Genomic DNA, 18,060 nt, shown 5'->3' with positions numbered 1-18,060 from the left:
AAGGGTGGATTCCTTTGTTTGATAAACTACTATTTAGAGGAGGACGTGTCCACCTCTTGAGCTCTTGATGAGCGCTACCTCTTCACTCTCTTTTTTGTTTTGACACCTACTTTTTATGTAATTGCAGCAGGCACCAAGCAGAAACAGAAAAATAGTAATCTCCCTTATTACAAATGGACAATGTTGTTAAAAGCCAAATAAAACGCTTTTCTGTACTTCATTATAAAAGCTCAGTACGGGTATAGTGTCACAATATTACTCACTCTGAAAGTAATTAGGAACTCCAAGACAATAATTGAAGGAGCAATGTATAATTACAAGACCATTAGTATTATTTGTTGTGTATCCTGATATTTGCACAAATATCACCGCACTAGACATGTATTCAAATGTATATTTAAATATTAAATATTAAATATGCAAAACAAAATTTTTCTAAACAAAAAAACAATGTTTTGATGTAAAGAAAATGACATGTTCAACTTATTAAGAAACTATTAACAATTCTAACTACTGCATACAGGCAACCGCTCATTTATGCATACTTTTTTCCAATACTCTATTGGTTTGTATCAATGTACGTATTGTGAGTCCTTGCAAATCAATATTATGTACCATGTAGCAACAATGGTGATTTTACCGTTGTACCATCACCACTGCTGCTAAAGTGTACAGAATATTACATAAACACATTATAGCATAGTACACAGGATCATAGTTGACTTTTACCCAAACATCTCAGAAACATTCACTGCTCCCAAATTTCAGCAGTTGAGTAGTTGTCAGAAAATTCATGAAAGGTATCACTGACAAAACAAGAGTTTCTCCTGGTAGGGAAAAACTCAAAATCAGAATCAACTTCTTCATGACTATCTGAACGACGTGAACAACTGATGCTGGCAAAACATGTCCAAATCTTGGGATTGTGATTGAGCAGTCACGTTCAATCACTCCACAAATCAACAGAATGTAATTATTTTGATTTTACCTTGTACGGCTTCTCAAGAAGATTATTCTTTTCTTAGAACATTTTTGTTTCCAGTTTGGAGTTCAGGCAGTAATCTTAGCACAGCTGGATTACTTCAACTCCCCATAGCTTGGTGTGCCAAATTTTTTGCCTTTCCTTGCCCGCATCCAAAATGCAACAGTATGACTAATCTACAACCTAACAAAACATGTGCACATCTCACCTCACATAAGCTTTCCTTACTGGCCTTGTGTATTGCACACAGGGTATAAACAGCTTTGGCCCACTCTTCAGATTAAAAAAATAGAGTTGTGCCATCGAACTCGGCAGCTTCGATTCTGGTTGAAAATACTCTTGAAAATGCTCAGCGTTAACAACTCACAAATGGGAAGCTGATCATTTTCATATCTGGCAACCAAAATATGGAGTTCCCATTCCACATCTTTAAGGATGATTGAGTTGATGTTTGCAGCTAGATTCAGTGCAAGGATTTGATGAAATCCTGGAAGTCTTGAGCTCTGAATTTTTCAGCAGGACGAACGTGAAATTCAGGCCAGATCGTGGTTAGATGTCTGTGGCTTGACTCTCAATGAAGGGTCGGTCAACTTATGAAGCCTTTTTCCTGAAGTTCTTCAAACTTCTGGAAGTTCCAAAATGTCAACAACACCAATCCATGTTTCCAAAAGCTTTGACTTGCTCTGTGGGATATTGGGACTATGTTTCCTACAATTCACCTGGTCAAATCCTTAAAAGTATACTGGACAAGTCCTTCCTTGAATCCCTTTTCAACTCCCTCTGGGAGGATTTTAAAACCCTAAAGCAAGAGCTAGCCGGGGAGCAACGTGAGCCCCGCCGAGATGTGGATAGCCTGGGAGAAAGAGTAGTGACGGTGGAGGTGGCGGACCAGGCAAGGGGTGAAGAGGTAGAATTTCCAAGCAGGAGGTCCTCCGTCTCCAGGAGCAGCAGATAGACCTGCAAGCACACGCGGAAGATCTCGAGAATCGCTCCCGGAGGAACAACATCCGTGTCTGGGGAGTGCCAACTAAAGCGGAGGGGAACAGCGTGAGCACATACCTGCAGGGACTGTTTAGAGACATATTAGGAGAATCTGCAGACTTTGAGATACGCATCGATAGAGCACATAGAGTTGGCCTGGCGCGGCGTGCTCCTGCCCCCCTGCCGGACATCCTGGCCTTCCTGCCCGATTTCCCCCTCAAGAAAAGGATCCTGCAGGACGCCCGGCGGAAACAGCCCCTCCAATTCCCCCATCACCTTGCAAAAGAGGAGAACATTTCGGGTAGCCACGACATTCCTTTGGGACAACGGGATCCCCTATTCCTGGGGCTACCCCTTTCGACTTGTCTTCAAATGGAAGGGGACCTTGCACCAACTTCCCTCCCTCAAAGACACCTACGCACTTCTGGGAATCGACCCTGGGGAGGATGAGAAGGACGACCCCGCATCTCTGCGGGATACACAAGAAAGACCTAGGCGGCAGTCCGGAGGCGAATGGCAACGAGTGAGGCGTCGGCGGTCCCCCAGGATGGAACTGAAACCGGACCCGACGACGATGGTTCTAGAACAGGCGGCGGCCATACAGGAAGTGGCCAAAGACTCGACAAATGAGCATTGAACCAGCATTGACAAGGGGTTTGCATTCAACGCTCCAAGCCCATTTGAGCAGGGGAGACGGGCAGGGGGCCGGCCGGGTCGCGACTGCCGCACCACCCTCCAGACGTTTCTACCACAGGCCTGAACTAGTTCCGATAGGCCTGGGACTATTGTTTGCATCTTGGGATCTCCAGTTGGGGTGCGGGGGGGATGAAGGGGGAGTTGCTGAAGGTTGGGGTGGGTGTGAGAGGGATGGAGAGGGCAGAGGGGGCGAGGAGGGAAAGGTCCTCAGTTGGGGCTGGGATGGGGGGGTGGGCTTCGGTGTGACACACTGCAGGCAGCGCAGAAGAGGTTACACAGCTCAAGATGGCTAGGAGAGATTGGACAAACAAGTCTAACTCCCAGGAGACAGACCCCACTATGCACGTTCTCTCCCTCAATGTTAAGGGACTTAACAACCCCATGAAGCGCAGGGCCGTCCTTTCCTTTTTAGAAAATTCTGGGGCGTAAGTCTGCCTCCTACAGGAAACACACTTACTGCCTAAGGATTGACACTGCATGCGGTTTAGGGCGTTTCCGACACAATACTAGTCTTACACCACTGAGAAAAAAGCGGGGGTGGCCATTCTATTTGCGCGCCATTTTCAAGGTGCAGTTGGGGACAAAGTAGCAGACATTAAAGGGAGGCTCCTTGCATACAAAATACAGATAGGGGGATGGTCATCGGTGATAGGCTCAATATATGCACCCAACACCAAACAGGAATCCTTTCTCACCGGGGCCTTGGCAGACACGCTCGCTCACAACATCAAATCCACGCTAGTCAGGGGCGACCTTAATTTAGTAATGGACACCCACTAAGACAGGTCAGGACAGAGGTTTGGGTTCACAGGGGCAATCTCCAGAGAGGGGGGGGGCAATGGCTGGAGAGCAGGGGGTTTGTAGATATGTGGAGATCGAAATACCCAAACACCTCGGGCTACACATTTTATTCCCATGTCCATCACACATACGCCCGAATAGATCACTTTCTGGGCTCCACGGAGATGGCGGCTCTGATCACAGACACTGAGGTCGTCCCTGCAGCGCTATCTGACCACGACGCTCTAACAGTACACGTCCGGATTCCCAAACTAAAGACGCAAAAGGGTGAATGGTGCGTCAGGGAGGCTCTCCTCCATCGCAAAGGGGTGATATAGCACATCAACACACGCATTGCCGAGTACCTCGCCACGAACGACACCACAGAGGTATCCCTGGCGGCGCTATGGTGAGCACTGAAAGCGGTGGTACGCGGGGAGCTGCTAGCGATTGCGGCAGCGGGATCTCGGGAGTATCGGGAAAAGAGGCAGGCGCTCTCCGACCAGGTACTGAAACTCAAACGGGTCCACAGCAGGACTGGGGCCCCGAGAATATGGCGCAAGCTCAAAGCGGCCAGAGCCCAACTGGCGAGCCTCAACTTAGATCGGGCTGAATACGCGGCACTGCGTTTACGACTCACTTATTACGTGGGTGTCGACAGGGCAGGCCGCTTACCTGGCTAGCAAGCTTAAGGCCAGGGTCCAGCGCTCGAAAATTACATCCCTCCGGGATCACACAGGGCAGGAACAGAGAGACAACGAGCAGATAGTCGCAACACTTCGCACGTTTTACGCGTCGTTATATACCGCGGAACCCACCCATGAGGGGGGCAACGCGGACTATTATCTCGCCACAGCCGCCGTCACGGCCCTCACTGAAGTAAACACGCGCTCCCTTGAGACACAGATAAGGACAGATGAAGTAATCTCTGCGATAGCATGCCTCAAGCCACTCAAATCTCCGGGACCAGAAGGCTTCTCGGCGGGTTTCTATAAAACATTTTGCCATCTGTTGGCCCCAATCCTGGCCAGACTGTTTAATTTGTTTGAGGGCACGGGCTCTATCCCGCATGACATGCTTGAGGCCGATATCATTGTCCTGCCGAAGCCGGAAAAGGACCCCGCTGACTGCGCGGCCTACAGGCCAATATCGTTGCTCAACCTAGACCTAAAGCTGTTTACCGTCATCCTGGCCGCGAGACTAGGCCTCTGCCTTCCCGGCATCATCGAACTGCACCAGGCGGGTTTTATTCCCTACCGGCAATGTGCAGACAATACGAAACGCCTGATGCATGTCATAGATAAGGCCCACTTCAACGATTTGGACTCGGCCCTAATTTCGGTTGACACAGAGAAGGTGTTTGACCGGGTCGACTGGGGGTACTTAGACGCCATCTTGGCGCGCTTCGGAATAGGCGGACGCTTCCGCGCCTGGGTCGCTGGTTGTTACTCTGCCCCGCAAGCGACCATTAGGGTCAACGGGGCGTGCTCCAAACCATTTACCATCCAGAGGGGGACGAGACAGGGATGCCCCCTCTCTCCACTGCTGTTTGCTCTCTACATAGAGCCCTTCTCACAAAAGGTTAGGGGCAATCCGGCGATCACCGGCGTCAAGTTCGGGGGTGAGGCGCAGACCATTAGCCTTTATGCTGACGACATCCTTGCAGCACTTGAGGACCCTACGCACTCGGTCCCGGCCTTCTTGTCGGAAATGGAGACATTCGGATAAGTATCAGGTTCAAAATGAACATCGGGAAGTCTCTGCTCCTCCCGCTTGGATGCAATGCCAGAGCGTCTAACACTCTTCCCCGCAACCTAGAGGGGCTATCCTCCAGCATGTCCGTGCCCTACTTGGGCATATCTCTAACACCGTCCATGACCCAAACCGTAGAGCAGAACTATACAGCCCTCCTTAGCCAATTACTGGGCGACATCGCAAGGTGGCGTCAACACTCACTCTCCTGGCTAGGGCGGGTGGCGGTGATCAAAATGTCTCAGCTGCCGAGGGTTCCATATTTATTCCAGACGCTACCAGTTACTCCCCCAATAGGCTTACTCGCGAAACTCCAAGATGCCATCCGACAATTTGTATGGGCAGGCAAGCGACCGCGCCTATGCAAGGACCTCACCAGCTATACCACGGCAGGGGGGGGCCTGGGAGTTCCAGACCTCTTAAGATACTTCCAGGTGACACAACTCAGGTACCTCCTGGAATGGAACCGCCCCGAATCTAAAAAGAGATGGCTCTTTCAAGATCGCGCAACGGCCCAGATACCACTGGGGAGGGTTCCCTTCCTTAACCGGCGGGACCGGCCCTCATACCTGAAAAAATCACCCATTACCCGCACTGTCTTGCAGGTGTGGGACAGAGTGGCGGTGCCCCGGGGACTCACCACTTATCCTTCGCCTCTTACGCCCCTGTTCGATAATCCCGCCTTTACTCTGGGTATGGTTCAGGGATCCTTCCCCCAATGGCGGCTATCCGACTGCAGATCCGCTGGCCACTTCTTCGATCTTACCGGATTTATGACGATGCAAAATCTACAGGACACCTACGCGATCCCCCAGATCCCGCGACTTGAGTACTTCCAAATTCGCCACTGGTTCGCGAGCAGAGATATGTTACCACAGGTCAGCAGGCATCTCACTCCATTTGAAAAATGGCTCCACACCAAGAAATCGGATAAACAGGCAATTATTGAACTATATGCAATGCTCTGCCCCCACGACCTCCCTCCGCACGATCGGCAGGTCAGAGGAGATGGGAAAAGGAGTTAGGACGATCCCTCACTGACAAAGAGTGGCAAGACATATTCTACAGGGCACGTCATGCTGCCAGGAATGTCGCTAGCAGAGAAGCAGCAGTCAAGATCGCTTATTATCGGCATCTGACGCCAACAAGACTACATCAGGGTAACCCACGCCGTGACCCCTTGTGTTGGAGAGGATGCGGCCAACCAGGCACCCTGACCCACATACTGTGGGACTGCGCAGAGGTGCATGACTACTGGGAACAAGTACTCAGGGACATCGACAAGTATTTAGATACTGAAATCCCTTGTTTCCCGGCATATACATTACTTGGCCTACCCAACAAACTCACCTTCCCACTTAAATCGCCTAGAGGCAAACAAATGGGCTTAGCGATGGGGGCAGCAACCCAGCACATATTGTCTCTGTGGGGCACGGTACAGAAACCCACACACACGGGTTGGCTTCACAAGCTATGGTACAAAATGGGGATGGAAAGGATAGAGGCCTCCCTGACTCAGCCAAGACGCCTTTCTTGAGACCTGGCAATCCCTAGTAGGTTTACCAGCCGATAAATTCAATGAGCTCCCCTGTCCGAAATATCTCAGAGTCCTACGACTGGCTGATGAGTTCCGGAACACACCCGGGATCCCACCTCAGAAACATAAGCCTGATATGCTGGCACATAGTTCTTTTGCAGATGTCCACACCGGAGGGGAGGGCTAGGGGGGCCAGGGATGGGGGGGTGGGTCGGGTCTAGAAGGGGAGGGGGGGGGTTCAACGGTTGGGGTTGTTTGGGACATGACCGGTCCACGTTCCATCCACACCCTCCCACATGGACACATTGCCTCGCCCGGCTACCATGGCTCCCTATGGGGGAGATGAGATTGAAGGGGGGCATGCCCCCAATATGCACAATGTTATGCCGGTGATATGTTCTCTCTGTTTGAAATACAATAAAAATTATTTAAACCAAAAGAAAGTCTACTGGACACCGTCCCACTAGGTTCTTCTTGGTGGAGATGATACAGGTGGAGCTTTTTCAATCTGTTGCTTTCAGGTTGTCCACTACTTCAACTTTTCAAGCACAGCAAAGTCTTTTTTGGGCTAAATACCAAAGTGTGGAGCAGGTGCAGTTCTTCGACGTGCATTCCTCTTTTGTGCAGTCCAATGAACCAGCAGAGTAGTCCATCTTCTGGAAGTTTCAAGGCAGGGATCTGAGTTGCTGGGGAGCTCTCCCATTTTATCCAGAATTCCTCGGTAACAAGCAGGGGGGAACCATAGACCAATGGGGCACAGGTTCCTACCCAGAAGTATGATAGCTACCTCCAAGAAAGAACTATTGCTTTAAAATCCCAAAACATTTTTTTTTTAACCTGAAGTTCAAGATCTGGCTTAGCCGTCCAACTGGCATGCTAACCTTCCCTATCACTCCCCTTTCACTCTCTCTGTCAATTCAATTGCTGGGGATCTTGTCTGGCTGGGGTTGCAGGATGTGGAGGTGAGTTTGTGTGCTTCCCTAACTCCCATTCCCTCTTTGATGACTAGTTTGGATACTCCACCCCATCCTGCCTTTTGCTCTGCAGCTGCAGGTCTCCTTCCACTAGATGTCCTCTGTCTCTAAGCAGGCCACTTCACACCTCATCAGAGTAGTTTGGCTCAGCCTGACAAAGGCTGGCCAATCAGGAATGGCTGCTGGAAGACTGGATGTTAGCACACCAGAACAGCACGTTTTATAACGTCTTTACTGTGAAAGTTATAACAAATCTAACCTTTGCATGGTGTTGGATTTTTTCTAACCATCATTTACATACTATAAGATTTTTTTTAGCTCACTTCTATCAATAGTTATACTTTATTAAAGTAGAAGTAAAAAAGGCTAGACAGTGGAACTCTATGGACCTCAGCACCTTACTTTTTATCCCTATCTTGTATGAATATGATCTGGGGCTACCGAGAAAGACGTGTGCACACTGAAAGACACCCACTGTCACAATGTGATTCCAGTACAGGAATATAACGATTTAAACAAACAGCAGAGGTGCACCACAGATAGACATAGACAAAGAATTTGATAAAATCCATGTCCTTGATAAGGACGAAATGCATCGGCTGTGTTCTGATCATCTCGATCATGTTTTAAAACTCAATTTAAATTAAAAAAAAGAACCAGGAAGAATACTTGTGGACATGGATTTTATACAATCCTTTGTCTAAGTCTATCTGTGATGCACCTGTGATGTTTGTTCAAACTGTATTAAAGTATTCCTATGTTAGAATATGGAGCCAATGTGCTACAATGGGGAAAAAATAAATGGGCAGTTTTCCCTGGCAGATAAAACATCTTGTATAATGTCTCTGCTCACAAGGCACCTAACCCCTAGGGCACATAGTGGAGACCTTATGGGTAACCTAAATGTAAAATATAAGGTAGTTCTAGACATTAGAAGTACTTTTAATTCCAAAGTCGAATTTGCATACAACTTAATATTAAAAGCAGCCTGCAAAGTAGGGCTACCTTTAAAATGACAGCATCCAACAGAGCAGTGCACACCTAAATGTATTAAATCTGCTGGGCCTCTAAACCTACATGCCCTATCATATACTAAGTCTGGGCGGTTAACTCCACTTCGCGAACGCAGTTTGTGAAATTTTGCAAGCATGGAGGTAAAAAAAAACCTCTGATTCCGCCACGTAACAGAGTTTGCCCCATCTGCGCTGGGAGTTTGGGACTTGGGACTTGGGACAATGGGATCTTCATTAGATAGAGTGTTCTCTGCACTGAGTATAAAGTAGATACACACCCATGATGTGTGGTATGATAGTACCTTGACATATTTCCATTTGTAAAGATCTTAGTCGAGAGCCTTCAGCGAGTCACGCCTCCAAGTGATGTGATGCCTCGGGCCCTCAAATTTCTTAGCTGGAACGCATTGTGTGGGTCAAGCCTCGTTTTCAGTGCGCAAGAGAAATGGACTGAAAAAGAGGCTTGAACCGCACAATGCGTTCCCACTAAGAGACATTTATTTTTTCCCTGCCTGACCTGCAGGCACAGGTGGCGGACAGTAGGTGCAGGCCCTGAGGTGAAGCAACCACTTCGCTTGGCCCGGGATATTCAAGGACAGTACCGGCCAGTGGGGGGCTATCATGGGGCTGCATAGCCACACGGCCAGCTCCGTGGCAAGAGTAAATGTAAATGTAATGTAAATGTATTGGTATTTATATAGCGCACTACTTACCCGTAGGGTCCCAAGGCGCTTCGACCGCTGCGAAACCCTTCCTGGCTTCCCTGAGAGATGGTCCCTAATGGGTATCTCCAGGGTGAGACCAGGCATCCCCGGCGGTCTGGTGGGACCGTTAGTGAAGATGAGGCAAGCTAATGCCCAGAGTTGCCGAGTGTGATCGCTGATCAGAGTGGGCACCGAGGCGAGAGAGTTATCGAGTCCGCTGACCATGGTCCAGAAACCTGCCGCGCCGGGAATCGAACCCTGGTCCCGGGCCGTCCTCTGCTCTCGGGTCTGCCGCCTCTACCCAGTGAGCCACACTACTTCAGGTCACTCTGGGTGTTGAACCAGCTGTATGGGGGGCAGATGACCGGGGAGCGACCTGGACTCCTGGAGGCAACCAGGGTGCACTGATGGACCTCGTTGTCCATGCACATCATGCTATGATGGCTTGGTGCTCACAATGGTAAGTGCTCTTCTGTTCGGATGGGCGAGTGGAGCAAATCTGCACATTTGTGGAACTCCACAGAGTTTTTCTGCAACTCTGCGGAATTCCGCAGAGTGCAACTCTGCAGGCTCCGCCCACCCTCACCATATACTAGTGACTTACAGGTGGGTTGCCATTACTAATTGTAATTACACCTAATTACCATGTACTTTTACTCAGAACACATGCCCTAGGTCTGGTTGGTAGAACCCAGGGCACAATCAATCAGAAGGCAGCATCTAGTAGTCAAAATAGCAGCAAAAAGTGGAGGGGGCACTGCAAAAATCCCTGATTTCTCACAGTTCTTCACTAGGTTTCTTCAAATGTTTTTTTGTATTCCTTTCAAATGGCTTTCCACTAATAATTCTGAAGGATATAGCATATGTGCCTTAAAGTACACCTCTCAGATACTTTTTGTTCAATATTAGAAATCTTAATCCAAGGCACACCTGAAACACTATGATTGTAGCATCACATGCCCTCTCTATCCAAAACAATGAAAAACAACACATTGAAGTTCATGATTTCAGATACAAACTTTTTGTGTGTCTAAATTCTTTGGCCAGATATTGAGCTTCTTCAAGAATACGCTCTTCAATACTCCTCTTGCCCATCCCGAAGTTCCTTAAGGTCAGCAAAGCGAATCTACGAAGAATTTTCCATTTTTCTCCATTGCTGAAAGCTATCCCTGATATTGGAAGAAAGAGAGGAAAAGTTAAAATTAAAATAAAGATGTATTAAAAACAATATAATTCATTAAGAGTTAATTTATGTTGTATAGCATCTTTCTAACAAGCCACAATTCTATGTCAGGACCGGAGGCTTCAGATTATGCTATATCTTCCTTCGCTTTATTAACATAAAGTCTCCACAGCAGCTTAGGAAAAGATATATAATAGTAACAAAAAATGCTTTAAACATAAAGCATTGACGGAATGTTCAACAAATCAAACAACAACTCCCAAGAGTCTCTTTGCATAATGATAGTCCATAGTCCTTCCACTCTGTCCATCACCACTATAAATCTGGCCTTCTCATCTTCTTCCTCCTCTTTCTTCGCTGCTCCCGCAGCCAGATAAGTGCTTTTCATGTTTTTTCCCTTTTCGGTATTGCTGATTGTATTGTGTACGATCGTTGGGGGACTCACTGCATGGTTTATTCCCTTACAGAGTCCCCGGTCGTGGGAACGCTCTTTCGTTCCTACGCGATCTTTCTTTCCCACTTGTGTGCGGTGTGTAAGTAGACCGCCAGGGGCGGCCTGTTGTCTCGCCGACCCTTCGGCGCGCCTCCGCAGTGCCAGGAGCCGCGCCGTGGAGTCTGCTTGCGCAGGAGCCAGCCCTCGCGTACCCCTCTGACACCTGGTGCTCCGGGTCTGTACCTTCCTGCTTCTGACGCCCCGTTGGGGTCTGTATTGCGGCTCTGACCGCGTGAACCACCTTCGGGTGAACTTTGTGCACCTCTTTATTCAAAGTGTGGCTTAGCGCGCTTGAGGGGTGCGAAGACCCGGTCCCGGCGAGGAGGGTCTGCGCGCTTGGGGGTTGGTGCAGCCCACCTGCCACGTCAGTTGGCCAAAAACGTGATCGCAGCCGGTTGGCCTGCCCATATCCGAGTTCTATCTCGACTGCCGCCCTACAGGGTGCCCCAGATTTGCCCTTGGTTCCAGGATCGAAGGGAAATACGAGGAGGAACCCTACTCCTATCTGCAGGACGACGAATTTTACCAGGCGGTGGACAATTCGATTTACCCCTGCGTGACGGAGGTGGTAGGCCCCATGGAAGACCGCCTTTCCGCCCACATTGTGGAAGAATGCGCGAAGCTGGCATCGGCGCATGTGCCTCCGACCCCTGATCTCCCGGGGACGTCCGGCGGGTTGCCACCCGCCCCGAAGAGGCCTTGTAAGGAGGGGCTGTCATCGGAGGCTCAAGGTGTGGACAGGGGCGCGTTTGAGCGTCTTCGAGACGCCTTCCTGGCGAAGGCAACGGCGGTGCCCCCTGCGCCCTTGGTGGACCCTAGTGCTTCAGGGGACGTGTCTACGGCCCCCGCCTCTCCAGTGTACGACTCTCCGGACACCGATGACGACGGGGAGTCGACCCGATCTTGGCTTCCGGCGTCCTCTGCCAAGGAGATGCTTCGAGATGAGTCGCGCATGCTGGACCCGGACGAGATCGTCCACCCCCGCTCCGCGACCTGGACACCGGGGGAGACGGTGGCGAAATTTGTGGCGGGCAGACTGCGCAAGCCCCTGGAAAAGGAGGCGAGGGGTTGCCTGCGTGGGGAGTGCCCTCGGCCAACTTTGGAAGGGAAGGTGGCCATGACCCCGGAATTGGATCCCAAGATGGCCACCTTCCTGGCGAAATTTATGAAGGACCCCAGGAAAGGAATCGATCGGTCCTGGCGGGCCTGCCAGGACAAATTGTTGGATGCGGTTGGGCCCGCCATGAAGATCCTCGATATGGCGGAGGAGGCTAAGGGGAATGGCACCGTCATTTCTCCGGAGGTGCTTTCGAATTGGGCCCAGAGGGTGATAGTGTTCTTGGGCAACGCCAACTGCGCCCTGTCTACGGAGAGGCGACGTTCGCTCCTGATCAAATTGGACCCAAAGTTGGGGGACCTGGCCTCGTCGGAGGCGGGTGCTGTGGCCCAGGGAGGCCTCTTCGGCGAACCCTTCATCAGGGAGCTGGGCAAGTTCGTGAACACGTGCACGTCGCTGGATAAGGCCCAGTCCAGCATTAAGAGGGTGTTTCACCAGCGTTTCTCCGGAGGGGCCGGTCGCGGTAGGGGCCGCGCGATCGGCCGTGGCCAGCAGACCAACAATAAAGGACAAGGCTCCGGAAGAGGTCAATACCAGACCTCTGCGAACTTTAACAACTTCTACCCCACCAGAGGGCAACGCTTCGGCGGCAGAGGGTTCAGGAAGAACTCCGGACAAGGAAATGCCCCCGGTAAGTGTCCTTTGTTTGGATCAAGTTCCAATTGGGGGGCGGCTGGCAAACTTTTACGAGGAGTGGGAATTGCTCACTGCCGACGCTTGGGTCTTACAAACTGTACGAGGGTTCCACATAGAATTTTACGACCAGCCCACGCAAGCGATGCCCCCGCGCCCAATGGTCTTTTCGGAGTCCGACGCGCAGTTGATAGACGGGGAGGTCTCGGACTTGCTGCGCAAGGGGGCCATCCGTCTATCAACGCACCACCCACACGGGTTCCTCAGCAACGTCTTTTTAGTGGACAAGACGGATGGGGGCAAGCGACCTGTGATCAATCTCAAGGAATTCAATGGGTGGTTGGTCTATCAACATTTCAAAATGGAGGGTATCCACCTCCTTCGAGACGTACTCCTCCCTCGGGATTGGATGGTGAGACTGGATCTCAAGGATGCCTACTTGGTCGTCCTCATCCACCCCCCTCATCGTCGTTTCCTACAATTCCTATGGGACGGCAAAGTGTTCGAGTTCACCGCACTGCCGTTCGGTCTGTCGTCGGCCCCATGGTGCTTCACGAAGGTTCTCCACCCGGTAGTGGAGTTTCTCAGAAGTCAGGGGGTCCGTATGTTAGTATACTTGGACGACATCCTCCTCATGGGGCAGTGCCCGGAGGTGTTGGCGGGCCAGCTGCGACAAGCTGTCGGTCTGCTCCAGAGACTGGGGTTTGTGATCAACGGCTCCAAGTCGGTTTTGGTTCCCACTCAGAAGATCACCTTCTTAGGTTTCGTGGTGGACTCGGTGCAGGCGGTCTTGAGCCTGCCGGGTCGGAAGGTCACAAAAATACGACACCTGCTTCGGCAGACGATCGCGAGGGATCGTACGTCCCTGCGACATATCGCCAAGGTGGTGGGTCTTCTCTCGTCCACCATCCAGGCAATTTTTCCAGGCCCACTGCACTACAGGGCTCTCCAACGACTGAAGGCGCAGCATCTGCGCCGTGGGATGAGTTACGATCAGTGGGTCCCCCTCACGGAAGAAGTGAAGGAGGAAATGTCCTGGTGGCTGTCTCACATGGAGGCATGGAATGGTCAGGCAATCTTCGGTTCAGCTCCAGACCTGATCATAGAGTCCGACGCCAGCAGGTCGGGCTGGGGCGCCCGGTGCGGGGATTTTTCCACCGGCGGCGCCTGGTCTTCAGAAGAACAACGATTGCATATCAATTGTTTGGAGCTCCTGGCGGGCTCCTTCGCAGTTCGTTGTTGGACCAAGGATTCGGTCAAGGCCTGTGTCCTGTTGCGGATGGACAATATTTGGGTGGTTCGTTATGTGAACCATCTAAGAGGCCCTCGTTCCCGCGCCTTGGCGGACCTGGCGAAGGACTTCTGGGACTATTGCCTGTCTCGCCACATTGCGGTGACGGCGGAGTATCTGCCGGGTCAGTCCAACCAGGTAGCGGATTGGCACTCAAGACATCTCAGGGACGCCAGCCAGTGGAAACTGGATCCGGAGGTTTTCCGGTGGCTGCAAACTCTCTGGGGTCCCTTTTCGGTGGACCTCTTTGCGTCCCGTCTCGACCACCAGCTGCCGCGTTTTTTCAGCTGGAGGCCGGACCCTCTAGCGGAGGCCACGGACGCCTTTCTGCAGGATTGGAGTCGGGAACAACCGTTTGCGTTTCCCCCGTTCTCCATGATCATGCAAGCGGCAGCCCAAATACGCCGCCAGGGAGCGGAGTTGGTGTTGGTTACGCCACTGTGGAGGTCTCAAGTGTGGTTTCTGGTTCTTCTGGAACTTTCTTGGGATTTTCCAATCCTACTCCCCCTGTTTCCTCTGCTCCTGACAAATCCGGATCGGGAACCTCATCCCCTCGTCACGCAGAACTCTCTCCGCCTCGTGGCGTGGAGGCTCTCAGGAGACGCTGGTCGCTCCCAGGCCTTTCGGGGTCGGCTGAGCACTTGCTCTCCAAAGCATGGGCCGATAGTACAACGAAGCGTTACAGATCCGCTTGGCTTAAGTGGATGCGTTGGTGTTTACGAAGGGATTTGGATCCCTTGGTCGCAGGCCTCGTTCCCGTGCTGAATTTCCTGGCGCATTTAGCCGACAAGGGCTTGGCCTATAGAACGATCAATGCTATTCGATCGGCGATTTCGGCAGGCCATGACAACATCGATGGCCACCCAGTAGGGTAACATCCTTTTGTTTGCCGGCTTCTGCGGGCTATTCGCCTCGCGTTGCCTCCTGAACCCAGGTACTCCGTCCTTTGGGACGTCAATTTGGTTCTGAATTTGCTCTTGTCTTGGCCGGCCAATTCCTATCTGTCTCTTAAGGAGCTGTCGGCGAAGTTGGCCATGTTGTTATGTTTGATTTCTTGTAGACGCGTCTCTGATGTGCGCGCGCTGGATGTCTCTGCACACATTTTTTTCCCGGATGGGGTTACTTTTACCGTGGGCCGACGCACTAAAACATCGTCGCGGTCCATTTCATATCCAGCTTTTCTTGACACTCCTAAGTTGTGTGTTGTGCAATGCCTCAAAGCATATGAGGACCTGACCTTGGATTTGCGCCCTCCGGGCGAGCGTCAGTTGTTGATTGCCCTGCGGAAGCCACACAAAGCTGTCTCCTCTCCCACTATTGCTCGGTGGGTGCGGTGGGTCATGCAAAAAGCGGGCATCAATACTTCTCTCTTTGGAGCACACTCCGCCAGGGGGGCCATGGCCTCTAAGGCATTCTCGGTGGGTGCTCGTTTGGAGGACCTAATGCGAGCGGCGGATTGGTCCTCGGATTCCACCTTTAAGAGGTTTTATTTTAAGCCGATGGTGGATTTGGCCCAGTTGGTGGTAAGTAAGCTTTGAACTAGCATAATCTGAAGCCTCCGGTCCTGACATAGAATCAAAATTTGCCTAGCTTACGTAACGGTAAGTTTCAATTCTATTAAGGACACGGAGGCGAGGATTATCCCACCCAGGCTACAGTGGCGTCTCTACCCACCCGTATGGCAGTAAGTAAAGCGTTTTCCTTTACATTGTCGGTACTGTACTGGTCACTGAATGCTCCTCGCCTTATTGTCGCATTCCTGGACCACCTCGCTGATACTGTTTCTTTTTCGACAGGCAACGAGGGTGCTAAACAGGATCAATGAGGCTCAAGTGTGATCTGCGCGAAGAAAGAGGAGGAAGAAGATGAGAAGGCCGGATTTATAGTGGTGATGGACAGAGTGGAAGGACTATGGACTATCATTATACAAAGAGACTCTTGGGAGTTGTTGTTTGATTTGTTGAACATTCCGTCAATGCTTTATGTTTAAAGCATTTTTTGTTACTATTATATATCTTTTCCTAAGCTGCTGTGGAGACTTTATGTTAATAAAGCGAAGGAAGATATAGCATAATCCTCGCCTCCGTGTCCTTAATAGAATTGAAACTTACCGTTACGTAAGCTAGGCAAATTTCGATTCTCCTCAGCTTGATAACTATTTGAGGTCCAACTTTCCAAGGAGCACTTCACGCACTGTAAACAGGATCATAGTGTAAGCATCACAAAGCAATCTGGAAACTGGGATCATGGTGCAAGCACTACAAAGCAATCTGGATATTCCTTAACCGAAACTTATGGAAGTATTTATTGAGTGCCAGCTAGAAAAACACTCACTGCAATTATTATATATATATATATATATAGTTATTTTTAGAACTCCAAGTAAAACCAAGGGCCTGACTTAGGGCCTGATTCACTCTGCACTTTTGGCTGAGGGCCCCCAGTCAGGGGGGAGTCTCCACAATCGGGGTGGAATCTCTGAAATGAGAATTCTGATTGCCGAGATTGCGCCCCAAGTACAAATTCTCCCCCATGACTGTGGGGCTCCACCAGGAGTGCAGAGGCCTTTTATGAATCAAGCCTGTAGAGTTAAATGATAGGGTACTCTGCTGTAAATATGATGGAGTACACTGTCCTTCAAAGCCCCAGTGCACTTTCCTCATTGGAGATGGACAGATGTTAAGCTTACTATCAGCGAAGCCTACTTTTGCTCTGTCAACAGAGAGCTCCCTCCGAAATTTCAATGGAGTTGGGGTCTTCGGAGGAATGACATTGCACCATCAGCATTACTTATTGTGAATGTTGTAATGCCTTTTTTCTTGTCGATCACCACCAGGAAAAACCAGGGGCCTCATTTATGAGGCCCCTTGCGCCATCGGAACTTCACTTTTCATGAAGTTCCGTGGCGCAGAAGCCAGCGTGGTATTTATCAGGCAGCAGTACGCCCGTTTTTGTGGCGTACTGCTGCCTGATAAATATCAGTCCCTTTAACGCAGTGTTCTGCGTAAAAGGGGCGTGCAATGGGTGTTGCTGGGGGCGTTCCCAGCAACTTCCATGGCCTTTGACACTGCCCCAGATTTACGAGAAATCGTAACTCTGAAGCAGTGCCAAAAGCTTACGCCTCCCCAGGGGAGGCGTAAGGGAGGCGCAACAGGGAGAAATGTCTTTATTTCTCCTCGTATTTCCTTTTTCTATGTGTGCTGCATTCTAAGGCACACATAGAAAGAGGAAAAGCCTCTTGTGATTATTTTTGTACAGAAAGGTTTCCCTTCCTGTACAAAAATAATCTTCCCTGCAAAGCAGGCACCCTTGGACCATTGTGCAAGGGTGCCTGCGCTGGCGCAGGCAGCCCATTGTGCGCCGGCGCAGGGGAAAAGGACAGGAATGCGCCATGTCTTATAGATACGGCGCATTTCTGCCCTTTTCTTTTGCCGTAGGGAAGCGCAGCAGGAAGGCCTGCTGCGCTTCCCTACGGCAAAAAGTCATAAATGAGGCCCCCAGTGTTGAGGGACAGAAAAAATAATGACCCGCACAACCTGGGAGAACTCTCCAAGTATGTGATGGTCAAGAATTGTTATTTTTTTAAACTAACTCCCGCTTACAGAGTTTGCTTCAGGAAAACTAAAACTTTGAAGACTTTGAGGAGCGGCTGGTAAAACTGACATCAGCCATCCACCAAACCTTTTGTACTTTGAAAGAAACTGCTGTGGCTGCAGTTTCTTTCAATGTACAGAGATGACAAATGGACCTGGGGTCAGCTCTGGAATTGACACACGGTAATCTGTCACAATGGTGAACATAATGTCCTCGACCACCTTGATGGATGGAAGATTTGTGAGGAGAGGTTCTAATATAAAGGGGTAAGGAGTTTCAGGGTTTGGTGGCAAGATATGCTCTGTTTCCCCTCCTGTACAGCCAGCCAAC

At 50.4% G+C, this 18,060-nt stretch overlaps 1 protein-coding gene across 1 annotated transcript in view; it reads right to left on the bottom strand.

Annotated features, from left to right (window-relative positions):
• The window catches only part of LOC147691994 (cytochrome P450 2F2-like), a 196,839-nt gene that overhangs the window by 166,953 nt on the left and 11,826 nt on the right, over positions 1-18,060 (bottom strand). The window contains exon 3 of the mRNA XM_086938285.1: positions 10,439-10,588. Coding sequence (XP_086794411.1) covers positions 10,439-10,588 — 150 coding nt within the window. The remainder of the gene's footprint in view (positions 1-10,438; positions 10,589-18,060) is intronic.

The sequence above is a fragment of the Lissotriton vulgaris genome, chromosome 9 (genome assembly GCF_964263255.1).
Source record: "Lissotriton vulgaris chromosome 9, aLisVul1.2, whole genome shotgun sequence".
Classification (NCBI taxonomy): Eukaryota; Metazoa; Chordata; class Amphibia; order Caudata; family Salamandridae; genus Lissotriton; species Lissotriton vulgaris.
Note: the sequence above shows the minus strand (reverse complement) of the source record. Positions and strands in the feature narration are given on the sequence as shown.